The sequence below is a fragment of the Eleginops maclovinus genome, chromosome 6 (genome assembly GCF_036324505.1).
Source record: "Eleginops maclovinus isolate JMC-PN-2008 ecotype Puerto Natales chromosome 6, JC_Emac_rtc_rv5, whole genome shotgun sequence".
Classification (NCBI taxonomy): Eukaryota; Metazoa; Chordata; class Actinopteri; order Perciformes; family Eleginopidae; genus Eleginops; species Eleginops maclovinus.
Genome location: NC_086354.1, coordinates 11863433 through 11891429, shown reverse-complemented (window position 1 = coordinate 11891429; position 27997 = coordinate 11863433). Strand labels below are relative to the sequence as shown.

The 27997-nt window shown below is 42.1% G+C and overlaps 1 protein-coding gene across 1 annotated transcript in view; it reads right to left on the bottom strand.

The window, feature by feature from the left end:
- LOC134865869 (receptor-type tyrosine-protein phosphatase S-like) overlaps positions 1-27358 on the bottom strand; it is a 67260-nt gene extending 39902 nt beyond the window's left edge. Inside the window, exons 1-4 of the mRNA XM_063885664.1 lie at positions 27079-27358; positions 12370-12583; positions 8688-8833; positions 7726-7867 (exon numbers count right to left, since the gene is read on the bottom strand). Of these exons, the coding sequence (XP_063741734.1) occupies positions 7726-7867; positions 8688-8833; positions 12370-12514 (433 nt within the window). The 5' untranslated portion in view covers positions 12515-12583; positions 27079-27358. The remainder of the gene's footprint in view (positions 1-7725; positions 7868-8687; positions 8834-12369; positions 12584-27078) is intronic.
- Between the last annotated feature and the right edge of the window lie 639 nt (positions 27359-27997).

Sequence of the window (27997 nt, the reverse complement as noted above, 5' to 3'; positions counted from 1 at the left end):
TCCTCCTCTCCTTATCCTTTTAACCACTCGATCCCTCTCGCACATACACCTCCCCCACACCTGGAACTATAATTAAATATTCCACTTTCCTACAGTAGAAAAGCAATTACCAAGATGCCAATTCACTTGGATGATAAATCAAACTTACACCTGATTGTCAAGCATGAAAAAAAGAACTCTTAACGTTTCCCCGCTCTGAATGTGCATCAGCGACAAATCTGGAGCCAAACACAGTCCAGGATGCAGACCATGGCCACATCAACGGCTCCTCTCCTCCTTCGGGCCCCTGCTACCTAACCACATGACAGACGTGTACCATCTGTTTCCACACACACTCTGCGATGGGGATGAGAGGCTGAGTGGAGATACGATCTATCGCTCTCTTCCTTTCTTTCCACAGTCGTCAGCTTTGGAGAGACCCATCCGATAGGAATGTCAAGCCGCTGCTGATGGCACGGCTGAGAGGAAGATGGAGAGGAGAAATGCCACAAAAGGCAAGAGAGCAATCAAAGCTTAGAGGAGCGTCTGGTGCTGAGTCTGTGGTAAGAGCTCAGGTGGTGATCAGGACTCATAGCAACCGTCTGATATTAGCCAATGGAGACCCACCTGGAATTAAGAGAACACCAGCCCCCTTGCATTCCCCCTCGACTATCCTGGACTAATCAATGCTAATGATGCACCTGAATGGGGGCCAGTAGTATGGTCATTGACGAAACAGGCAGGAAGAGAAAGGAAAAATAAGGGGAAGATCGATAGGGAGGTCGGAGGCAAGATCCCCTGAGGCGAGGAATATGCCAGGCCTACATCTGCTCCCCTCTGCCCTCCCCCAACCCCACCCCTCTCCTGAGAGGGTTCAGATGGTCTTTTTATCACCCCGTCGGCTACTACTACATGGACTCCCTGGATGTTAATTAGAGTGCGCCACTGCAGCGGGCTCAGGGCGTGTGCATGGATGTGTGTATGTGCTGGTGCGTGTGCTTGTTGGGGGGGTCTGGCTCTGTATTCCAGTGAGGTCTTTATCGATGCTGAAACCAGAGGGTGTGTGGACCTTGGAATTAAACATCAGAAAGAGGTAGGGGTAACAGGAAGAGAGACGGATGGATGTTTTTTTTTTTCATACTGCCATACTGTAAGGATGGAAATAAAAATACTAATGCATACAAATGTGTTGTAGAAATATTAAAAATTATATTTTAGCAATTTCTTTATATTGGCTACAATTAATAAATAGTTAATTTTCAAATGACTTTGTCTAAAAAGATGCTTCCATTTTACAAAAGATTACCCACAATCTGAGATGTCAATTCAACAATAGCTTTACAGTTATAAGGCGTAATTTAAAAACCATATATATTTTAGCACATATATGTTAATCAGTACAATTGCCTACAATTTGCACAATCACCAATTTAATATTTATTGCTGATTTGAACTGATTATTTTGCGGCTTGTTTGAATAGATGTCCTTTCATAAACGTTTATGAATTACTTCAGTGTGTGAGTCATCACATGCACAACAGTCCATTCATTTGTCAATATCTGTCAGGCATATATCACATGAATATCATTATATTTATATAGAATTTTTGTATGGAGTATGGATTTTTTTAAAAACATGTTTATAGAGCTTGACCACAACAGAATCATTCTGAGCATGGAGGAATCTGTCAAGGTAAGTAATGAACAGTTGTAAGTGCCTTCCTAAGGAAGAAGGTTAAAGATCCATGATGATGTGGTGACAGAAAGCCAGCAGAATAAAGGAATTGGCAAAAAAGGCATAGATACAATCCAGATAAAATACCGGCGCAATTGTGGACCGTGCAATTACTTTATAATTGCAGGGGCTGGTCACCGAGTGCAGCCTAATGTGTTCAATACCACTGTGTCTTCAACTATCAAAATATTCAGCAGGGGAAGCAGGGATTTCAGTCATTTCAATTAAAGAATAAACAAAGAAAATAATACAGTATAAATGTTCAATGTTCAATAAGTTTAATGTCCTTCTGAAACTCATGATGTAAGAGATACATTAAGAACACAATACAGCACAGTAAAGTAATATTATCTATTTGTGAATTTAAACTTGTAGGACTTATCCACGTCCTTGTACAGGTTGCAGAAGAGCAGTCTTTAGATCTCAACAAGAACATGTCGAGAGCAAACAATGCATTACACTTAGAGTTTCAGAGACCTTAGAGGATAATGGCATCTTTTAAAAATATCAATTACGTCAGCATCTCTACAACAGTGTTGAAAAGAAACCAGATGACCATGAAATCACTCTTTAAGTTAAGTTTTTGAGAAACTGGGACTGAGTGATGCTGCTGTGTTTTTACAATGTACAGGTAAAGTGAAGTGTAATGTACACATTCTTTAATTGAAGTGTGGGGTCTTCCTTAATTATATACCTTAGTTAATTTATATGTAATCCTTTGAAGTATACGTGCCTGTATTTCTGCATTAATGCTGGCTTTACATACAAAAAATAAAAATAGGTTTTGGATTTATTTTCTGCTCCAATATTTAAAAGAGCTATTGGCATATGAGCTTCTCTTGCTTTACATATCATCTTATGAACTCCACATTAAGTGTCCTTTTACTGTTAATGAAGAATGCAAGAATGAGCAAAATTACTAGGGAAAACATAGTATGTTAGGGATAATGTGCAGCGAGCCGGTCATTATTGGGAAATAACCCCTACAGGGCAAGCAGGACCCGGACTCAGAGCTGAGGAGTGTTGAATCCCCCTGAAGGGCTTCGTGTTCTCTTTTGCTTTTCGTTCTCGTTGGCATCTCAGCCATCACATATCTAAACTGTTTGCGAACTCTAAATATATATAAATGAATATTCAAATTGATGCTGTTTGCCCGTGTTACATTTATTGTATTTCTCTCTGCAGATTGATATGATGAGACCTGCTCACTATGTTTAGAGCGTCCTTAGCAGCACTTTGTTAAAAAGAAAAAACAGACGATAGAATCAGAAACAAGTATATAACTATATAGCGTCATAACTTTCACTAAGAAATAGCCGCAGACACACAGTCTGTTCTGCAGACAGACATAGCCCTGCAGACAGTTTGTTGTACTGGGCATTTAAGTACAGTTCACTAGAGAGGAAAACAGGGGGCTTCAGGTATTCAGTGAGGCTACTGGATGAGTCAGCGGTGGCTTGAAATAGATACTGCAGGCATGGCCTTGATCACACTTTTCCCCAAATGAATCATTTATCAAACACAAACATTGCCGCACAAAAGTACCGCTTATGCTTCATCTCCTGTTTAAATTGATAAGAGAGCCTATGGAAAAATGCGCCATGTGTGTATAAACACTGTGTGTGTCAACAGCTTTAGGCGGAACATTGGCAAGGACCAACCAGCATTGTTCCCTGGAGCTTTGTGTTTGTGTGTGTTTGTGTGTATCAAGAGGTTGAGAGCTTTCATTTTGGCCTGGTTATGTTTGCAGAAGGGCAATCAGGCCTAGTGCCCAAAACCAGTCGGTGGAGCCAACCGAATCTGGGCAAATATGCAATTCATGCGTCCGCGTGCACGCACACACAAACCCACGAATACTAGGACATTCAGACACACACAGAGTCAAACACATAATGCATATGATGCAAACAAACAAACACGATTCCAGGTTTTCCTTTTCTGTCTCTCTTTGTATTTCCCTCATTCAGCCGAAGACAGATACACCCACGCGCAAACACTCGCTCCGCCACAGGAAATCATCATTTGTCCTGGTTAAGAAACAGGTTGCCTATTCATCTTTCAGTTCATTTCAGCGGGGAATGGCCACGTGGATGAAAGAAGCCCAAATAAAAGGCGATCTCAGGGTGCCGGATTCAGGATTAATCTGCCACAGCTCGGCCGTCTCCAGAGGCTGTAATGCTTTGACTCCTATAGACTGCAGGATGGCTGAAGGGGAACACTTTAAATGCTAATGGCCCTTTATGATAATAGATCACAATACAATGCAGAATCGGACTTAGCATCGTAGATGAATCCCACCACTAACCGGCGTGTCCCCTCCATTCCCTACTCTCCTCATACATATCCATCAGTCAGAGACTACACACACACAACGTGATCCCATACTTAAAACTCTATTACAGACAAACATGCATGAATATTACACTGCAAGAAAAGGAAAAAAGGATGAAGGGAATAAAACTTAGCAGGGGTATATATGATGAAAGAGCCAGTTCTGTACTCAAGGAGTGTAATCCTCTTGCAGGCTGAGTTGAAACTCTCAGTTGCTTCCATACCAGAATGCTGCTTGAGTTTAGGGCCTGCCAATGCAGCAGGCGCCTGGGGGGAATCACTGATCTGACTCTGTTGTTCATATGAAGGGTGTTTGCCGTGGTGGCAGAACATCTCTCCTCCCCCTTCTCGCTATCACCCCTTTCCTCCCCCAGCCCTCGCCTCCCTTTCTCCTAAAATGGGACACTGGAAGTGAGTATAATCAGGATTACTCTGCACAAACCAGTCGTACACACACGTATATTCACACACACACACACACACACACACACACACACACACACACACACACACACACACACACACACACACACACACACACACACACACACACACACACACACACACACACACACACACACACACACACACACACACACGATCATAAACAAAGAAATCCATGTGCATGCATTCAGACACAAACACAGCTGCAGTGATGAGAATCTCTCGCCCACCAGAGGTTTTCAAACATGCAGAACTGCAGATATTCGCATCTCCTGAAGGCGAAACACAACACAACACAACTGCAGTGTCTATAGAAAAGAGCAGTTCGGGTGGAAAAGAGGATGGTGAGGGTTCAGAGGGGGAGAGGGTGGAGCAGCAGAGAGCCTGTGAAAATGCAAAGGGGGTCGGAAAGAGAGAGTCTGGATAGACAGTGAGGGCCAAGCAGAATGGATGGCAGAGAAAATGAAAGAATGAATAAAACAAGAGAGATGAAATTAGAAACGGACATCGCTGTGGGCCAAAGAGGAGGCTGCTAGAGTCAAAGACAGACTCATATAGTCAGGGGAAAGAGGAAGGGAAAGAAGAGTAGGTAATTGGATGAGAAGGGTGATGATAAAGGCACAAAAATTCTCCCTGACCATAACCTACCACATCTCCGCCCATTAGGCAGTCTGCAGAGCAGCAACTCATATCCTGTGGCCAACCACAGGGCCCTTACATTGTACAACACTGCTATTAGTGTTGGTCAACCATTATAGAAAATGATGAGATGAAAGACATCAGGGGATGAAAAGACTTTTCAAGGCTTTGGTCAGTAATGGAAAGCCCTCTCTCCACTTCAGTGGTTGGTGGACATTTTATCCAATGAACCGTGTTTTGAAAAGACTTTCTGCACTTAACAGCATTTTTGGCTGACATGATCTATCATACAGTGAAGCCCTGCGCCAATAGTGAGTTGCAGGAGTGTAAGGCTTTTAGAGCATACTGTCAAATAGGCAGAAGCATTGAGTATGTTTTCAGGAATAGAGTCGCGTAGAGGGAGGGTTTCTCGAAGGAAATGTCCCAATCTTTTTCTCCATATATTTCTGGTGACTGGCATTTGGAGCACTTTAAGGATTGGACATGCTTGAAATAATCAGCACAAAATATCAGCAACTGCATCATGCGCATGTACAACATGTGGTTAGGTGATGAAACGCTAAAAGCACAATCCTTGTAACATGAAAAATGTAAGTAGTAAATGTACTTTATTTATAAAGTGCTTCCTTACTAGACAAAGGCGCTAACAGTTGGCTAGAGCAGGCATATGTTGAGCTTTTTAGAAACCCAATATACATTCAGCATTTTAAATGACTTTTGGATTCCTAATCAATCTTTTAGACATTTGATGAGTTGATTTGTTCCCAATGGAAGAAGCCTCACACTAAATATCTCTCAATTTATCAAGGACGGTGCTGTCCTGTGTCTCTATGGCAACACATTTTGAGGATATCACTAAAAGAAAACTTTGATATATTTGCAGAGGGATGGGTAATCTGAACATAATCCTTCATCACAACATCAATATAATAATAATAAGTTATGATACAGACTTTTTCTGTAATATCAATAGTGCAAGTGCAAAGTGACCACAAAGTAAAGTCTGCTTTGAATTCAATAAAAAATGGAAGATTTTTTTCATCGATATAAAAATAATAAAATGGCCCAGCTCATTTACTTGCAACAATGCCCACAAAGAAAGACAAATGTACTTTTATTAATCCCTGTGGGGAAATTTTAATTCTGCATTTGACCCATCCTAGTGTTAGGAGCAGTGGGCTGCCATATGTACGGCGCCCGGGGAGCAGTGTAGGGAACGGTGCCTTGCTCAGGGACACCAAAGTAGAACTTGGTCTTTCGGGGACTTGAACCAGGCCAAGCCCCTAACCACTTTGCCACCACCACACAATGACCCAAACACAAAAGATGCCTTACAACATATCTCAAACTCTGTTGGTTGACATATTGATTTATACTTTTTATACAGATACTTTTTTATCTAACTAACATATATTATATCGCCCACCACACATATTGTTGCTATATGTGTGCAATTTGTCCTGTATTGCGGGAAAAACGTATTACAGCATGGCTACTAGCTCTGAATCTGGTGGTTGCTTTGGGTCAAATATTGTGTCATCCATCACAGTCTTATATTCTATTTCTCAGTTGATTAGGAATTGTCACAGAGGCAACAGGGGACGTCACGGTACACAGATCTCAGTAAGAAAAAAGTTTACACAAACAGGAGGAGGCCCACACGGCCAAACACAATGAGAGGCTTGCCCTCGAGGTGTAGTTTGTGTGGTAATGTGCTTTAGATTGGGGCTGTGTGTGTAGCGATGACGGGTGAGGTAACAGATGGACAGGAGTCTATTCCCTGGGCTACAAGCCTTCTGCTTACCACACAGCCCTGCCAACTCCACAAACCTCATCATGCACTTCTACACTGCCTCCACCACCACTCCTCCAACATCCCATTTCATCTCTATTGTTTCGCACCATCCTGTTGTGTTATTTAACTTACCACCACCTCCTCATTCTCTATCATACTTCTTCTCACCTCTACTCAACTTCTTCCTCCCTCTTTCTTTCTCTTCCTCAATTTCCCCTGGCAGTAATGGGTGGTGTGCCAAACCGAGGCCTAATTCCCTGGTTTTCCTTCATGTAGCAACAGCCCAGGCCACCATCCTTCTATTTCTGCATCCCTTCCAGCTGTGCTGGTCAGAAGCCAAGTGCTCAGATCCCGGGCTTGCAGCCACATGCTGCAACTTTACTTCATAGCATGTTGGAGTACCACATTAGAAACGTTTTCATCCAAGAGCACATTAGATTAACACCCTTACTCTGCCCAGGAAGCGTAGTGATTACAGAAAAAAAGAGATGCTGAAGTGCCCGTAAGCTAGTACGCTAGCTAGCCCTCTCTGTGGCCAGATCACGCTCTGTTGCACTCAGAGGGACTATAAAAAGAACAGTGCACTGCAGCCTGCTGTGAAGGCAGGGTGTGGCATGGTTCTATTGTCCCACCTACAACTGACAGCCCAGGGAACCAGAATAGATGGATGAAACCAGGTTTGTGAACGTAAAAAGAAAGCGCCACTCAAGTGGAAAAGAATGAAGGTGTGTGTTTGTGTGTGTGTGTGTGTGTGTGTGTGTGTGTGTGTGTGTGTGTGTGTGTGAGGGTTTCTGTGTCTCACCTCTAATAATGGCCAGCTTTGCAGTGACAGACACCTCCTGTACACTGTTACGTGCCACACACTCGTAGATGTTCTCATCTCGGGGTGCTCTGAGTGGCTGGATCCTCAGCACAGCACCTGCACCCTCATCAAACTCTACAGTCTGACAGCCAGAGAACCAGAGGAAGAACACATTAGTCACGGCAGAGTAAACAAATGGATTATTAGAATAACTGTAGTGTTTATTATAATCAATTTAGCATAGTTCTGTTACCAAAATAATGTGATAATAATAATAATAATAATAATAATAATAATAATAATAATAATAATAATAATAATAATAATAATAATAATAATAATAATAATAATAATAATAGTGTAATACTTTATTGATTGCCTTAGGGAAATACTTTTGGTTTTTTTGCTTTTTTTACTTGCCCTCCCCTTTACGAGGTCAAACACAGCTAGCGTTCCTGGGGCTGCCGGAGATTCAGTGTCTTCACAAAGACACTCTAGCGGAGTAGATACTTACTTATGGCCTCTCATGAGATAGAGCATTGTGGAACAGCCTGCTTGATTGCATATAGCTCAGGGATAGCAATATGTGCAAAGTATCATGCAATCTGCTTCATATTTGTATCTCCATTTTGAAAAGAGCCATTTAGCTCAGTTGCAATGAAAAATCTTCAATCATCATGGCTTATATGACTTTTATTATTAAACTATCATTTTGTAAACTACACTTATTAAGGCAAACATTTGCTAACAGACTGACCCCATTCTTGTGTCCATGCCTTATCTATAAAGCCAAATTAAAGGATTAGCTTAGTTTAGTTTGCTAATCTACTGAATCATAATCTAGGCAAAGCAATTAAAGCTGTTTTCATTCACACATCAATGCATCTTTATCATTGAATAAACTGCTCTGTATTCATCATGCACTACAGTAGGGGTTAACCATTGTGCATTGTGACAACCACCTCGATACGCTGGGAGTTGACCTTCTTGCCCTTCTTGTTCCAGTAGACGACAGGCTTGGGATTGCCACTGGCCTGGCACACAAATGATGCCACACCCCCTGACACGCCGATCTGGTCTGTGGGAATCTTGGTGAACTTTGGGGAAGCTGAAAGTCGGAGAGAGGGAGGGAGAAGAGAAGGGAGAAAAAAAAGCATGAAAATTGATACCCTAACCCTTACATCAAACTGACTCCACGGCTGGCAACAACCCCCTGCTGACCACGCCCCAATTCACTGTCAGTGGCCAGTCAGGCTGACTTGTGCTCCTATGGCTGCGTGTTGTGCTTACTTCCTGGGTATCATCTAGAGGACATGCTGAAGGACTTCCTGTGGGTCATAAATAAAAGATGGGGTTGGGCTTCAGAGGAACATCTCTCTCTCCCTCCCTATCTCTCTCTTTGCCTCTCTTGCTCTGCTCCAGGGCAGGCTACCCTCATACTGAATGCAGCACAGGCTGTCATGACACATGAGTGTTTCACAGGTATTCAAAGTGTTGGCTGCAGATTCGCAGCATATAATTGGTTTTAATGTATTAATATCAGAGGTGTCATTTTGTGCCTGCACAGTCCAACACCTATACATCTACAGTTCAGATTCTGATGATTTTAGGAAATAAAATGTTTTTACCAAAATTATTTTAGTTAATTAAATTCCAGCTCTGCTCTAGAGAGGGATGTTAGGAGGTCTATTTTATCTGTTATGATGCATCTGGTGTGGGTTGAATAATCGCAGCAGTTGCCTTCTGTAAGAAAACAGCAGTTTCCGAGTCAGATATTGAGCCAACAGTACTGAACCTATATTTTTCACAGTGGCTGAGTCAGATCAATCAAACAACTTCATGCACCCACCCTTGCTACCAGTCTGTGGCCTGTTGCCATGGTGCCCAGCTTAACTCCTCCTCAGCTACAGAATCACTGCTATCCATCAGGGTGAAGTCAGGATGACCCTTACCATAGCAACCTGGATCCCTCCTCCCACTCCCCCTGTGTCTTGGTGGGTGAGGTCCTACTGCGTTGATTCACTTCTGCTCTGAAGACAGAACAGGAACAAAAACCCGCTATCAAGCAATCGCTAGCAGATTCAAAAAGCCTGTATGCAAGATTTTTCCGCCCCTGCTTACTTTAGTTGCTAACCACCACGCCAACCACCTTATAGTTTAACTGCAATGCCTTAACAATAACTGGAAGAACACCGTGCCAAGGCTTTTCCTGCACCTGCTACAATGTGCTGTGCCTCTAAAAGACTTACTCTGAATATCAGCAATAAAGTGGTTTCATTATATGCTTGCTATAATCCTCAACAGGAAACTGGTAAAGTATAGTCGATCAGAACAAATTTATGCCCAACATTTCAGAATTCAAGATTGGGATACTTCCTGCCTGTAAGACTCTTAGAAAGGCTCACAGCGTATCGGGAATCGCCTTTTCCCCCTGCCAACAATGTGATAATGTTAACTATCAAAAGGCTAAAAGAAATGTCATGGCTGAAAACAGTTTTTCCCTGGCTATAGGATTACGAATGAATTTAGTGTGCTTCTAACGGCTTCTACATAGGTTTCAGTGGCTTCATGTTGAGTCCAGAAATGTGTTCTCTTAAATGCGCTTCTCGTACAACCAATCCTCGTACAAACCTGACCTCACTGGAAATGTTACCACTTAAGCCTCTTCTGAAAGCCAGGGGAAAGCACTGCAAGGCACCGGATCTGGATGGATTGTGTCTGAACGTGAAACTTGTTATGATCGGCAGGTTCTAGAAAAATGCCTGGAAAGTGAGGGCCTAATGAAAAGCTCTGCCTCTTTAATAGTAGGTTGGTAGGTTTCACTCTGTTCCACTGGAGCAGGCAGGTCTATCACTGGTCTGCCAATGAATCACCTCTGTAACTTGTAATCATCTGCCTGACGGACTGCATGATGCTGGGACAGAAAGGCATTTTGTTATATCGTAGAAAGGACACCATTCAAACAAAAAAGTGTTTGGTACAGGATTAATTCGTCATTTTAGGAAAAGTTATTTTTGGGATATTATTGTAACTCATGCTGAAATGTTGTATTAACTAGTGCCTTAAAGAAGCAATACTGTTACCACAGCTGTGATCTGACAAGCCTTTAAGCCGCTTTGAATTATGCATCTCTTCCTGTTTGTGTGTCTTTGCTGTCAAATCTGTTTGCGTCTTACAGCCAAATGTGTCCAACAACACAAATGCTGTGATACAAAGATGACGAGGACAGTTGGAGGATGATGTGTAGTTGAAGGATGGAGATTTGAACACATAAGCAAAACAATTGAAATGAACTATTCCTAGCTTTATTTGCATGGTTTTAACATTGTTTGTTGAAAAGTTACAGTTATAAATCATTTTAATGAGAGAAATATTACAAATGTTTTGCATAAATGTCAAACACTTATGTAAAGGATCATATCTGAAATTGCTAATTCTTAAGAGATTTGATTTGCATAGTTTAATTTACAGAGACAACAAAATCTCAACCAAAAAGGACTCTAACCCCTACTCTGTACACAATTATTCCCAAAGGGGTAAAGTTGCAGTAAGAAATAACAACATTGAGCATGAGCAAATAATTTCTTTAAGGAATTAAATGTTGATTTCTACATGCTAAGGAACAAGTTCTGCAGGAAAAAATGTTGTTATTGGAAGATGTTTTTAATTTTTATTGAGGACACTAGGGAAATATGGGAGATTGATCTTTTAACAACACTATCTATTCTGCAGAGACAAACTGTATTGTCTAAAGGCAGAGATGTTTAATCCCACAGCCTTTTAAGTTATTTGTTGTGTTATTCTACCTCTTCACTGAATATAAAAATGTTTCAAAGGACCATGGCCTCAAATTGCTTATATGGATAGAAAATGAAAAATAGATTAGACAGTCCACAGTCCTAACTGTGTGAAGTGCTATCTCCATCTTTAGCCTGTATCCTCTGTCCCTGGTTATATTATTTTCAGAGCGGTGACGGCGTATGTGTATGTGTGTTTGTGTGTGTGTGTGTGTGTGTGTGTGTGTGTGTGTGTGTGTGTGTGTGTGTGTGTGTGTGTGTGTGTGTGTGTGTGTGTGTGTGTGTGTGTGTGTGGACTACTGAGGCAGGAAATTTGTGGAAATGTTGTAATCAAGGAGATGATGAGAAACATGCTGATGGGACCTCCCGGCTTATCAAAACATATTAACAACGGCATAGTCCAGAGCTGATTTCACTCCTCAGGCACACAGGCACAGACACACACACACACAGACACACACACACAGACACACACACACACACACACACAGACACACACACACACACACACACACACACACACACACACACACACACACACACACACACACACACACACACACACACACACACACACACACACACACATAAAAAAACCCTTGCTTTGTAATTCTACAGCTTGATTATCTTACTATCTACCTAATTTGAAGAATCATTGAGCAATCATTAGTAAATTATTGTTGCCGAAATGGTAGAAAATACTGTTTTCAGCGTCAGTATGAAGATTTCCCCCTTTTTCTATTTTAAAGACCAAACTAGAAAAATAATCAGCAGAATAATTTAAGATGAAAATAATCATTAGATTATTAAAAAGAACATGGATGGATGGATGGATAGACAGTCATACCTGGTGCTCCACCGACACTGCTCAAAGGCCCAGTTAGCAGGATAATCAAAAGCAGCAGCAGACACAGGGGAAAGTGGCTAGAGCGGAGCCCCAGGATAGGCCACCTGCATCGGGCTAGAGATCCACCTGTCCTGGACAGAGGCATGGCAACACTGTGGGTGGGTTGGAGATGACGTAGATACCGGTAGGGCTTCACTCAACAAGGGTAGGCACTCTGTTGAAACAGAAAAAAAAACATGAAGGTCAGCTCAAATGAATGAAAGACATATCTCCTCCACCTCTGATTCAACGTTCTGCTTTTAGAGCAACATCTGAAATTTCAGTGAAGGAAACGGAAAACATACAATAATTCATAGAGATGTATACAGAAAGCATCCTCATGAGGAAAATTAAAGACAAATTCATGCTAATGCAGGATTAGGTCTTTCGATTTAGCCAGAGCACTTCTGATTTGGGATTAACAGCTCAGGCAGGCCAGCCCTGACTGAACTAATACCAGAACAATAGAGTCCCTGCTCAACAACTAAGACAAGGAGAAGACTGAAATAGTTTTCGCCGTACTGCTTCTGTATTAATAAGTCTCCTTTTCTAGTGAGCCATGAAATGAGCCGAAATGATACAGTTTTAAGAGGGTTTTTTTTCTCCCTCAGACAACCCAATAATTTCATTTAACTTCAGCTTCTTAGCATCCAGTATTTTACTGCGCTGGTGGCATGCAGAAGTGCTAATGCAATAATACATCCAGACTGTGCTGCCGTAATGGAAACACTTAAACAAAGAGGATTGAGGGGTCAGTAGCAATGCAGCAAAATTCAATAACACCAAATGTATCAGAAACTACGCTTTATAAGATATTGCCCCCCCTTGTTAATCCTGAGCCTTCGGGGAGATCTCCGTCAGTATCTGCTCTCTTTCCTCTCATAAAGACACAGACATGAGGATGCTCGCATCTGGAAGTCTAAACATAATTCAGCTCTGTCTGCTTACAGAGACTTAGACAAGCTGAGTAGAAGCTCCCTGTCTGGGAGTCAATAACTTCACAGTCCTATCCAGCTCTCCCGACCCCCGCCCCTCTTCCCGATGTGTCAGAACGCAGGTGGGGAGGCCAAATGAGAAGGGAGCCTTTGTTAACCTGTCATATTTCACATAAATACACGTCCCCCTTAAGTACCAGCGCACGATAACATATATGCTCTAGGGAAGACATGACATGCATACCCAGGTGACAGGCCACATTGTGAAAGGCACATAAAAATGTGCAAACACCCATGAGCATGCCTTCACCCTGACAACCCCGATACATAGGCAGAAATGGAGAAGCAGGGATGAGGCCGACCTTGATTCGCCTTTACTAAATGAAAGAGGCATTTTTGGTGAGTTCCATATTCAAAGACTCCTCCAAACACTTATTGGGCTAATGACCTGCTCAAACACATTACTGTCAGCCAGCTCCTACACTAAAAATAGCTAATTTGAAAACATGGCCGTCTATCTGATACAGGCTCATTTTCGCGCCGCTTTTCCCTCGTCTTATCAAGCACTGCGTAATAGACGTTGAATAGAAAAGCTTTCAGCGTCCCCTTTTCAATTGAAAAATGTGATAAGAAAAATCAGATCAGGGCTCATTCAAGCACTATTGGCAGCATGTTAAGTAAATTCTCCTCTTACGGAAACTCAATTTGCCACGGTTAATCCAACTAGGAGGACTGCTCTGCGTGGAGCCACATGGTCTCTGAGACATTAGGTACAGCTCCTATGTTGCAGTATGTGCTTCCTCTGTCCTGTGTTGTGGATTAGCTGGGGCCTTTATATTTCTCTGTGACCTCAGTCTAACCATATCTCTCATTCTCACTTTATCCCCCCCCTCCCTGTTGTCTCTCACCTGCTGACAAAGCCCTCACTGCTCTACCTCCACTAAAGTCGCTCACCCTCTACCTAATCCTTAATCTTACCCCTGTCTCACTCCTGCATTAGTTGCCATATTCCCGAAATCTCCTCTTCTGATGGCATCCATGGCCGTGCTCTCAAGGTGTGTGCAGTTCAGCTGGCAGATGTGTTCACAGACATTTTCAATAGGTCACTGCTCCAGTCTGTAGTCCACACGTGTTTTAAAGAGTCCATCATTGTCCCTGTCCCCAAATAGACAAAACCGATCTGCCTCAATGACTACCGCCCAGTTGCACTCACATCATGAAGTGCTTTGAGCGGTTAGTCAAACCTTTTATCACCTCCTCCCTCCTGACTCACTGGACCCCCTGCAGTTTGCCTACAGGGCAAACAGGCCCACGGATGATGCCATCTCCCTCACCACTCCACACTGCTCTCTCCCACCTGGACCGGAGGAACACTTATGTGAGAATGCTGTTCATTGACTACAGTTCAGCATTCAACACCAGTGTGCCCTCCAAGCTCATCATTAAGCTCAAGGACCTCAGGCTCAACAGCGCCCTCTGTGACTGGATCCTGAGCTTCCTGACGGGCAGATCCCAGGCAGTGCGGATGGGGAACATCACATCCTCCACCTTGACCCTCAACACCAGAGCCCCTCTGGGTTGTGTGCTCAGCCCTCTCCTCTACTCCCTGTTCACGCACGACTGCGTGGCCACACACAGCTCCAACACCATCATCAAGTTTGCTGACGACATGACCGTCATCGGCCTGATCACAGACGGCGACGAGACGGCGTACAGAGAGGAGGTCAGAGCCCTGACATCTTGGTGCCAGGAGAACAACCTCCATCTCAATGTCAGCAAAACAAAGGAGCTGATTGTGGACTACAGGAAGAGGCAGAGAGAGGCACACACACCCATCACCATCGACGGGACTCCTGTGGAGAGAGTCAGCAGCTTCAGGTTCCTCGGGGTAAACATCAGTGAGGACCTGACATGGACACATCACACCAGGGTCATATCCAAGACAGCTCGACAGCGGCTCTTCTTCCTCCGCAGGCTGCGGAAGTTCAACATGGACTCCAGGATACTCTGCAACTTCTACAGGTGCACCATCGAGAGTATCCTGACTGGCTGCATCACCACCTGGTATGGCAGTTGCACCACCCTCAACCGTAAGACTCTACAGAGGGTGGTGAAAACTGCTCAGCACCTCACCAGGACGGAGCTGACATCCATGGAGGACCTCTACACCCAGCGGTGTAGGAAGAAGGCCGGTAGGATATTAAAGGACCCCCATCACCCCAGCAGCGATCTGTTCTGTCTGCTGCCGTCTGGCAGACGGTACCGCAGCATCCGGACCAAGACCACCAGACTCAGAGACAGTTTTATACCACAGGCTATAAGACTGTTGAACTCCTGAGCTCTGTGAATGTCTACTCAAATCTCTTTATAGTACAAATATCTTTATATTATGCCATAAATATCTGTTTATACGTAATATATGCATCTGTCTATACCTCCTCATACAACAGTGTTCAGTATTTAAATTACTGTACAGTATATTTAAATACTTTCAGTTTATTCTACATATGTATATATTTTACATCTTTACATCCTTATTGTTGTTATTGTAAATATTTTCTTGTCTAATTTTTGCACTATTTTATTTATCTTATTTACACTATGTATGTTGAGTTGTTGGAACATGGGATATAAGATTTTCATTGCCAACATATACGCTGTATCTGCTGTGCATATGACCAATAAAACCTTTGAACCTTGAACCTTGAAACTTCTCGCCTCCCTTGTTAACCTTTTCTCTCTAGATGCCATCTCCTCCGCTGCTCCCTATCATTCATCTTATTTTCTTCCAATACACTCTCTAACCCCTGCTTGTTTCAAAATCCTCTTCCTCTCCCCCAGCTGACCTGCTCCAGCTGTTGTTGGTCCATTGACACAGTGCAAACAAAAGGGTTTAGAGCATCCTGCAGCTGTGAATGTTCAGGGAGCAAGCCAAGACAGAGACACAGACGCAGCGGCAGACCTAGGTGGTCTGGGCAATTCTGTGCTTTGTGCTAATGGCGTCTATCGCTTTCAAACCACGCTCCACCTCTCTAAAACAGAAGATGGAGGACCGCCTTGCTCTTAGCTTGTCGCAGGAGTTGAATTAAAAAAGGTGTAAGCATCCTGTGAGAATATTCTTATGACTCACGCCTACCTACAGCCTCTACAGCCCCCTCACAGTTATGACAACCTGCTCTCCACGATCATCTGGCTCAGCATCCAGAGAGAAGGCAGCAGGAGTTGGTCTTATTACCTTTGCAGCGTGACAACACAGATGGTCAGCCAGACAGATAGATTGATGGGGATACATGTGCTATTTATTACGGGGAGGCTGATAATGACACCATAGCTCAGCCGGTGAAATGTACACCGGTTATTGTGCTCCATCAGGCTGATGAAATAGCATTGTTTAGGTGGCATCCAACCTGCCCCTGCTCCACTGGGAAGATGACATGTTTTGTTTTTCTCACCTCTCCCCACCACCCCTCCCCTTTTACCCATGATGCTTTACACCACAAGTGGGTTGAGATGGTCTCACAAGGCCTGTCTCCATGACAACAAGCTACGATAGAGAGACCAGATCTGTTTCCTGCAGCACCATGCTAGCAGTGAGATAGTACACCTGATAGGAAGCTAGTGTTCTTTTTATTTCTTTAAGCTTTAATACTGATCCAGTGCTGTGAGCGTATGTGTGTTGTGATGCTTGAGGGACCCAGCTCAGCAAAAAAAGATCAGAAAACTTTTTTTTTAATTTATATTTTAGGGGAACACGATGGAAAGGGCAAAAACAAATATCTTTTGTTCTCACATTTTTCTCTATCACATTTTTGGCAATGATTTTGAACCCATAACCTAGACTTATATATATCATTCAGAATAAAATAACCTTGTCCTGAATTATGCATGGATTTTTGAGCCAGCTTGGAGAGGAAAAAGTTTGGAGCAGTAACCGTATTATTCAAGGAGGGGCTGGGACTGATATTACCTCACGTTTGTTATGACCCTGGACCCTGTAGGTGCACACCCACAGGGCCACACACACACACACACACACACACACACACACACACACACACACACACACACACACACGGCAGATGGCATAGCATCATGGGGGAGATTGGCACTCGCTCACACACTTCCTTCTCACTCTCTTAAACACACACACACACACACACACACACACACACACACACACACACACACACACACACACACACACACACACACACACACACACACACACACACACACACACACACACACACACACACACACACACACACACACACACACACACACACACACACACACACACACACACACACGTTGAGGATCAGAAGCACAGGATGAAGCACGGCTTACTGCAGGCATGAGCTGCACCGCCCTGGTTACATTTTTAGCAGTGAAAATAAACTATCTGAGGCTCGGCTCTAACAAGAAAACACACCTGTCACTCAAATAGTGCCCTGAATATAAATGACTCTGCAGGCTCGGGAGCTTCAACTAAATCTCCATCAGTCTTAATAAGGCAGAATGCTTAAATTAGGACTAAAGTCGCCAAATATCCAAACCAATCCAAACAATGTAATGACTAAACACTATTAACAATCACAAGCAGACGCAACTATTTTCATCACTAAAACTATAAATAGGGTTGACGCTGGAGTTTCAATCACATACTGTATGATTAATTACAATCTCACACCAAACCTGTGGTTACGGAAGGAATGCCTTTTTATGTCATTTAAGTTGTAATTTTCAATACTTTCTACAGTACCTCCCTTTTTGATGAGAATGTAGGTATTATATTGTGGAGTGTGCACTCCTCTGTACGAGAGCTTTGTCTTTATAGTCCCCTGTGTCTCTAGTGGGACGTTCCCTTTTAATCTTTATTATGTGATCGTCAGAAAAACCAGCATGATGTTCTTATTATCATGAAATAATGATATCAGAATCATAAAAATAGCTTTCTTGTGATCCATGAGAAACCAGAATGTAAAAATTGTATCTGCCCACGTTCTCTGTCTGGCTTTCTCTGGGAGAGTGAGCTTTTTTCTTGAGGCCACATTTGTATTAACTAAACACCTGCAGCTACCAAGGTATGGCACATGTTCAGTAAACATTTAAATACATTGAAAAGACTAACTTCTGCTGATGTAAGAGATTGTCTAGATTTTCCTCACATTGAGCAAGACTTGGCTATCATACTGCACATCAGTAAAATGTCAGCAGCGTGACAAAAATTACAGAAGTAAAACTTTTCTTTCAGTTTTATTCATCGCAACTCATAGCCAAAACAACACTTTGATTCGTGATTGAGGAACAAAGGAATGGTTGGAGAAATAAGCACGACTCAAAACTTCTCCCTTGCCAATCCTAATTTGGAAAAACACTGAGTTTCTATTTGACCTCAATCTCTGCATGTCAAGGACATAGCAAAACTGCTGCAGCCCAACAATAGTGCGGCAAACATACACCCCCGCATCTTAAAGGCACACCAAGGTCAATCAAACGAACACAGCTAGAAAGAGGCTTCCAGTAATGGATGCATTGGCTTCGGATGAGCACAGCAACAGATGGACTGGCTCCCGCTAAGCAGGAAATGTATTACAAAATAAAAGTACATATAGGGCAGATTATCGGAGGGGATCAGAACAGAAGCAATGTAGTAAAAGTGTTGTAGGCTGAGTGAAAGTCACAGTTAGAGTTGCCATGAGGAATCAGCTTCAGTAAATCTTAACTCTTCATTTAAATGAGATACTGTTATATAACATATGGTAAATATAGCCATATTGGTTGTATATTATAATGTGATACAATGTTCATTTAAATTACATGAATTATTCTCTCAAACAATTAATGGTCCTTTAATTTATCTCTAATGTAGGGCTACCTGTTTTCTGAGTTGCTACATTTAGCCACTACCTGCTATGCACACCACAGTAGAAGGAAGTAATTTACACTAAATGTGAAATGTTTTAAAGAATAAGAACAGCATATAATATATCAGCTATAAATACTATTTCAAGTCTTGCTTAGAAAAAACAGTCCCAAATGGATATCAGAATAAGAGCTGAATGGAGTGTTACATTTATTGTTTTTTTTTTACCATAGGTAAGAAGAAATAAAGGTATGAAGGAGTCAGTGTGAATGTGCTCACAAAACATGTCCCAATTTTGGTTTAAAATTGGAGCTCTGCGTCACCCTGTTGGGTAAAAACCTCACAGCTTCTATTACGGCAATTTTCATGCTTTGAAATAAGTTGAAGGATTACTTGCTCCTCCAGGAGCTGAGTCAATTTTTTAGCCCCCTTAGGCTCATAAACCTCTTTTAAACCCCTTTGCGTAATGCCAAAAATGCAATGTCATCCAACTAAATCATGGCCGGGTTTTCTTTGATGAAAAAGAAATTGACATTTGGCAGATACAGTTTCACCTGACAGGCCAAGGTTTAACCCTGACAGCATGTCCACATGCAGACACCTATGCAACGTTCACTCAACTGAAACGACGACAAAGAGCTCGCAAACACCCAAACATATTCTGTAATTTCTTCTGTTACCTCTCTCCCTGTTGCTCGCACTTCAGAGGCAGCCCAATTTTTTCTGCAGCGGCTCATTACGCAGGCTGATGGTTGAGTCCTTGTCAACTCACTGTCCAATTATCATATCTAAGGCTGGCACATACTCTTATCCTTGCGGGGAAAGGGAGAACTGTATATCCATACTGATGTCCACATAGTTATGCACTTGCATGTACATCCCTAATTGTTAAACAGCTCGGACATATGAGGGGAAGCATTGTGTAAATGTTGCGATTAAAGGGCCGGTCCTTAATTGAAATGTAAGCAACACTTTTGCTTCTTTGCATAAAACAAAAACACTGTCAAAAAAATGAATTAGTTATCACTGGTTAAGTTTTATTCATGTCTGAACTATCTATCCTTCCTACCTACCTACCTACCTACCTACCTAACTACCTACCTACCTACCTACCTACCTACCTACCTACCTACCTACCTACCTACCTACCTACCTACCTACCTACCTACCTACCTACCTACCTACCTACCTACCTACCTACCTACCTACCTACCTACCTACCTACTATCTAACATCTGTCATTGCCCAAAGCTTCATCATCATTTCTTAATGAAATGAATGATTAAAATTCCATGGAGCACCGCACACAAGCTCACACACACACCCGAAAGTGATGTGTCTTGCCAGCCACGACACACCGCAGCCAATTAGTGAGCTTCTTCTGGAGCAGGACTAAGGCTCCGTGACAACGGAGAACACCTTCATCTTCCTGGACGTCATTGTCTTCATCATCATATTTCAATTGTGCTTCACTAATGAGACATGCCAGCCATTTTTCCCCCACCTATTTCAGCTGTTTGGTAAAACCTACACATCAGTAGGGAGACATGTCAGGTGGTGTTAAGCAGATTTCAGGGCTTGATGTTAAGCTCGTCTCGAGACTGATAACAGTCGCCTTGAGAAAGACAGTGTTCTGTTTTAATAAGCTCACATTGATTGATCATTCACATAGAATCATCCAACGGGGTGTCTTTAATGTAAGCTACGTAAATGCACTTGAAATGGATTCATCCTTTTATGGATTCATATGAATAGTTTTCTTTGCAATAACACACCAAACATTTGAAACACGCACCAGACTCAAACCACACAGCTTTAACTGAACTGCCTAGTTACTGGTACCCACTCCGGTGCTGCAATTTTGAGGCAACACTTTAATCATTCTTTGCTTATGTAAAACACCTCCACCCCCTTTGGGAGCCGATTATTAATTTTCTGGAGACACACTGTTGTGTTTGCCCATGATCCAATTCTCTCCTGTGTATTTGCGCTGCCATGGTATCACCTGTCTGGATTGGTCACATGATAAGGGTCCACTGAGAGCTCATTATCTGACAACTGCAACACTGCTCTGCAACAACACTGAAATTATCTATAGAACATTCACATATGTTTCACACACCTACTGTTTGGTATGCAGTGTTTAGTAAAAACCTATTTCATTTAGGAGAAATAGAGCCAAAACAAGGCTGATTACATTAAGTCCAGGATAAGCAACAAAAGAGAGATATACTAATAGAAAAAGAAGCAATACTATTATACAAGACTACAAACCTTAAAAACATTGCAATTAGGGGAATTCTTACAGTTAAACAAATACTAGAGGTTGGGAGGCTTACGAATGGTTTAAATGTTGAAAGTTCTAGGATTTACTGACACCATACGTGATCATTAACCTTAGAAATCACTGCTGAATAGAAGTATTACTGATTTCTGAGGCTGCATGTGCTGCTGAACAAATCCTATTTAGGTGGTACACAGGCGAGCAGCCTTAGCTGTTCTGTTACTTACCAGCCATTGCATGGCTTCCTGATGGAGATGAGATTTGTGACGCCAAATGAATTTCTCCTTGAGGGACGATAAAGTTGTGAATAGAATTGAAAAGCGGAGTAATGGGGTAGAAAAAACGCATTTGTCCTCCTTCTCATTGCCGAAATCAGGCGGAGAGTGTGTCTCGGGAAGTGAAGAGATGAAATGCTTGTCAACGGTAACAGACTTGCGCACGCATGCTTTCCACCAATGACTAGCCATTACTCTCTCCTCCATCAAACAAATACTTCATCCAACCTGGCATCCTTCAGCCCCGCGCAGACAGAGCAATCATGGAATGCCACAAACAAATGTGGGGCTGCATTCAAGAGACATGTCAACCAGCCCCACTTCCACCACCTGCATACACACTCACTCACACACAGACACACACGCACAGACTGCAGAATGAAAGAGTCTAATCTTCTTGCTTTCGGTTTTCTATCTGATGATGGAACAGTGTCTGTAAGTCTCCTGGACAGTGTCCATTTTCCATCCTGCATGGTTAAGGTCTTTCAGTAGAGCAGAGCTGTTTCACTGAAGCAATAAACATGTTCTTTCACTAATTGGCATATGGAAGCGTGCCAAAACCTCTTAATGTCTTGCATCTATACAGCTGACTGCATCACCAACACTTTGTTTGTATAGGTGGCACAGGTAGCATGTGTATTTGTTAGGACATTTTAAAATCACGTTGTAATCCTTTAGCTCTTAGGTTCTTAACATTAGTAAAAAAAAATTAACTAAATCAAACATCTTTTTATAATTGTATGTCAACTTTCTTTAAGCCTTATAGAATTTGTGGGACAAAAAAAATAACATCATGAAATATAGAGAAAAAAAAGGTTTGTGAAAGTTTATGCTTACACTTCTTAACTCTAAGTTACGTGCATTAGCATGTTAACATTTCCCCAAAAGCTGACTACAAAGTTATTACAAATCATGCTAAGGTTGACATGAAAGTCTGTAAAATATTCTATGGCAATCTGTTCAATAGACCAATGGGCTAACCAAAATTGCCATTTCTAGAGCCACATAATAGCAAGGTTAAAAGAAAAGAAAGATTCCTACTCAAAGCTATAAAAACCTAAGCTGACGTAATCTGCTGTACTTTGCAAAACAACTTTTGAAGCTTAGCGTGAGTCTTTATGCTTCATTCCTTCACAATTATTTTTCTCTGCTCCTCTTAATATTCAGATGATTACGTTTCACTCTTTTACTTAAACTAACCAGTTTTTGGTCATCTCCATCAGCCATGTTGCTGCTTTAAAACTATAAATTTGATCTCCTCTCTGCCATCAATTCAAGTGAAATTGTCGCAGCCGTCCTCCACCCCATTAATTTCCAGTCCATCAAACACAGCGCTCAGGTGGAGCTCATCAGAATTCCATTCCTCATGACAACAAGATTTTCAACATTTCCTTCTTCCCATCGCCACTAGTGTCTATACTCTGTTGCTGGTGTTCTACGGCTTCACTACCCCCTTTAAAATATATAACGACACAATGGGAAATCGCTATGTCTTTTCCCAGAGACACTTTAGACACAGACGTACAATGTTACTGCCTACATTATAATTCATATGGCTCCATCCCAGCAGATAAAGAAAATCCAAATGACATTCACATTTTATATTTCACAAAATATTAAAAATATCAAGCCCAACTTAATCCACCCAGCCATGCATTCACCGAGGAGGAATTACTCCAAGAGTTGAAAAAACGTTTGAGGACTTGTCAAGCACTTGAAACAACGGCCATGCATTTTTTTGAATACTTCTATTGGCGGCTACTTCAAAAGTAAATGTTGACCGCTCCAAGTTCTGATTAGGCAGTTTGTCTTCTGCTTTGTCAGCCATCTTGTCAGTCAGAACCTTCCCCTCTAAGGACTGCTGTCAGTCAGGTATGTAACTGTCAAACCGAGTCAATGGCTGCACATCCCACTCCCATGATTGGATAATGAGCTGTGTGCATCAACACATTAAGCCATTTTCCGTGCAAATGTCACCAGAATGAAAAGCTCACAAAATATGTTCATGTGTCACACAATGTGCATAACATTTTGGCAAAAAGGACTCTGTAGAACTTTAGCAGACAATGGATTCAACATTGGGTTCTTATTCAGGAGGAGAAGAAGGAGTTGAAGCAGAGAGGAGGGTTGACCAGAGGACAGCGAGGCAGTAACAGTGGCAAACGGGAAATGATGCCCTCTTTTGCATAAGGGAAGAGAGGAGGTGGAGGAGGGGGAGGGGTGAGAAGGAAGGTGAAGATGTCTTCAGATGTGGCAGTTGTGATGAAAAGATAGGCGAACGACTGAAGACAAGAGGTGGAGAAGAGAGGAAGAGGAAAGAGGTAGTGGGGGGTGAGTGCATTATTCATCCCTGCTGACACATCAGAATCTCTGATTCATCTGAAGAAGGGCATCAGTCAAGTCACAACCTATCGCTTTGCCTTCACTCATATGCACACACAGAAACACGGACACACCATCCACACATGCACACACATAATCAGAAATGACCTCCCTGTGACTTGAGAGTGTCAACAACAGACTGAGATTGGTCTCTGCACAACAAGGTTATCAGTTTAACATTTTAATGGGAATATAAAGGAACTATAGAGAGCTAAGGAAAACAAAGAGCTAGACTTGTACAAACATGGCATTTGGAATATTTATAAAATAATGTTCGCATAACTTTTATTTTATCTTAAAAAAGACGTTATTATCTGTATTATTATCTTTTCGAAAATGAAACTGAAATATACTCCGAATCATTAATTTGGCTACCAGAATTTTGATCTGCACTTGTCTGCTGATCCTCCTGAAGGAACTTTTATTTTCTCAATTGAAGAGTTTGTTTTCGTTGTTCAAATAATTTGTCTAGGTATATATGGTAATATTATACAAGTTAGATTATTTTGTTATTTCTTTGCTATATAAATCAAATGAATTTGACTTAAGAGAAATTCAAAGTTTTAAGCAATAAAAAATGTATATATTTCTGTATCTTCACATGTATTTTTCCTTGTTTTGTTTATATTTTTAATTAACAACTTTTAAAAATCAATGAAAAGTTTAAGTCATTTTTCATCAACAATTCAGTTTTCAGCCTCTTAAATATCAAAATGGTGTGCTTTTCTGTTGTATACAACATTTAACTGAATATATTTGAGGTGTGAACTTAAAAATTACATTGAACTTTGAGAAACTGGTAAATACATGTTTTAACTTGTTCCTTACAGACCAACAAATATCTTTAAATTAATATAAAAATAATCAGCAGCATTATCATTAATAAAAATAATTGTTTGGTTCCAGCCCTAATACTGTTTTAATAATGAACCGTCTTGCCCAGCCCTAATGGGTTCCTTCTGCATGCTGTAGGCTATGCCTTGTTTTCAGCAGTCCCTGAATAAACAAGTAGAGAAGCGCAGCAGACAGAAGCTTTCTGTTTGGAAGGCTTTAAAAAGGTCAGTTAATATCAATGCCTAGACAACAACAACTTCCTTTCTGCTTGTAATACAGGTGGCTACGCTCCCTGCATCAAAGCCTCCTTCTTTCCAGCTGACTGGTGCAACATAGTTAATGGGGAGTGTACACAGAGATTCTGACAAAACCCATGGATGAGCATAACACAAAACAAAAGAGAGGAAAGCAAAGAGCAGAGCTGTTAAGGCTAATGCCGCTGCGAGGATCTGGGAATAGGACTTCAATGAGGCCTTTGACGTGAAACCAAAGCTGCTCCACTGGGAGCGCACGTCATTTGGCATGTTGAATTTGGGATGGATCTTAGCAGTGGTATCTGCTTAAAGGGAGCTGGAAACCATTGAGACCCATGTTTGAACCCTGTGAAAAGCTATTTAAGAGAGTACATGGCATCACACATTTCATAAGCTACTGCTCCTTAGAATGCCTAATACCTGTGGGGCCGAGCATCTCTTGGCTCAGGAAAGAGCCTGTTTGATGTGTTTCTCAGAGACTAACAGAAGAAATACTGTATGTCAGTTGAATTTTTCTACCTCCACATAATGACTTTTCCCTGTCATAATAATCCAAATACCTAGATCCCCGGTCCTCAGATGAAGGTGGTTAGGCAGGGTGCTAAAAAGAGGAATCCATGTGTAAAAATGACTGATTAAAATAATTAGGGATGTGGAAATGGTCTGGAACAATAACCAGCAAATGCATGGTGCCCCAGGGAAAATTTCCCATCTGTTTGTGAGGAGGAAGACCTCCCTCAGATTCACCACGACAGTGCGATTTTCCAGTTTACACAGGCCACGCAGCGGAAATACAGAAAACCTAAACAGGCATTTGAAGTGTACATGATTAAATCCCAACAAGCAATAGCCCTCGGAAAATGTGTCAGGATGAATCGATGTATCATTAAATTACACTCAGCCTGTACGCTTGAGTGGCTGCTTTAACTGCAAATCCTACTGCGTATAATTATAGACATATGAAAGGTCTATGGACTACAAAACAAATCTGCCTATATGTGCAGATGGGATTGTTTTAAGTAAAGCATGAGAGTAGCAGATGCTACTCTATTGTCTAGAAAACAGCCTTGTTCAATTAAATCCATTTGCTTTGCCACCTGGCGCCTTCCATGGCAGAAAAATCAATCTTATATTAGAATAATAGCCCATATGGATTAATAATATGCCATTGATAGCCCCCTCAAAAGTGACATGACATTAGCATAATGGGATCGTACTTGGCTGTGAAATCTTAACATCTCTACATAATAACAATAATAATAACAGGACTTCCGCTTTTTAAATACCCTTGACAATCTATAGGATGCAGGTCCTGTTTTTATTTATTCATGAGGGTTTTGGTCCACAATGTTTTTATCTGTAGCTATTATCTCTCTCTCTCTTTTTTTTTTTTTTTTTTACTTAAATCGGACTTTACATCAGACTCATACATAGAGAGTGCTTTAAAAGGGCAATTAGAAAATAAGCCACTTTAAACGAGAGTGGATGAGGAACAAAGGCTTTGCCAGTCTGCCCCGGTCCCTCATGCTGCCCAGCCAACAATAAGGAGGGGGGTAAAGGGGGACGCGCACTCACAGCGGTGATGCCAAGCAGCCTGCTCTGCACAACCCCTTGCTCTGATTTTCACCCAAAACTCTCCAGTGATGCTGACATGAACGGAAGAAAAAAAAAAACACAAAGAAGAATCCGGTCTCCCTTAGCTAGGCTTAACGTTGAAATTGCACCCCGGCAAGGATATACAATTACCTCATTAGTTTCTAAAAGGATATTCGACAAGTGAAAATAACCTGCCTGGGTGGGGAAACATTAAACACTGTAAAGGAGGAAGGATGCTGGTTACCTTTGTAGGAAGTGCTCCGTCTTCTTTACTGTCTGGTAGATTCATGTGGGTGGATTTGCAGCTGGAAGCTTCCTCGGAAACAGCAAGGATGAATGTAATCCGGCGGCAGCGGAGCTCCAGTCACAGAAAGGTCTGCCTTTGTGGGGGATGCATGCATACATCGCCGGTGTTTCTCCCCTCACTTTCCTAGCTGTCGACAGAGCTCTTAAAAACGAAGCAGGTCACGGGCTGCTCCTCAGCCCTTTTGTCGGGAGAGCATTGCCGGTCGAGCCGCCTCAGATACTGCTGGTTGATGTCATTGATACTCCCTGCCTTCTTCCTTAATGCCCTCCTCCTTCCCTCCTGTCCTCTCCTCCCCCTCCCCGCTCTATCTATCTCTCTCTCAAACACACCGGAGCTCTCCCCCTCCCCCCTAACACATGACGTGATGCAGGAAAGATCTCCAATAGCAACCGTATCCCCCATCACCCCTATTTACCCCCATTTCCACCCCAGCTCCTCCAGCTTTGGCTGAGTGCTGACTGGTGCAAAATAAGTGGCTGCTGAGGCAGGCCAGCCCTGTGTGTTAGTGACTGATTTTTACACTGTGCTCCCCAGGGGCCAAAATGAAGATAAGCACCTTGAAACCCCGTAGATTCCCATAATATAGTGTCTAATTATAGCTGCTGGCAGGGAGTCAGAGCCCATATCTGCTCCTACAGAACACAACTCTAAACTACATTTCAGCTGGACACTTTTACAAATGTAGGGTGAACACCACTCACAGTGGGACATTGGGGGAGTATAAATAAAAAACACAGGAGGTAGATTCAAGCAAAGGATAAGATAAGCTTACATTTTTTGAGGATAATAGATGAGAGGATAACGTTACTGTTTGATCTGCTCAGTAGTCCATTTATCTGGTTCACTTTAACACTCA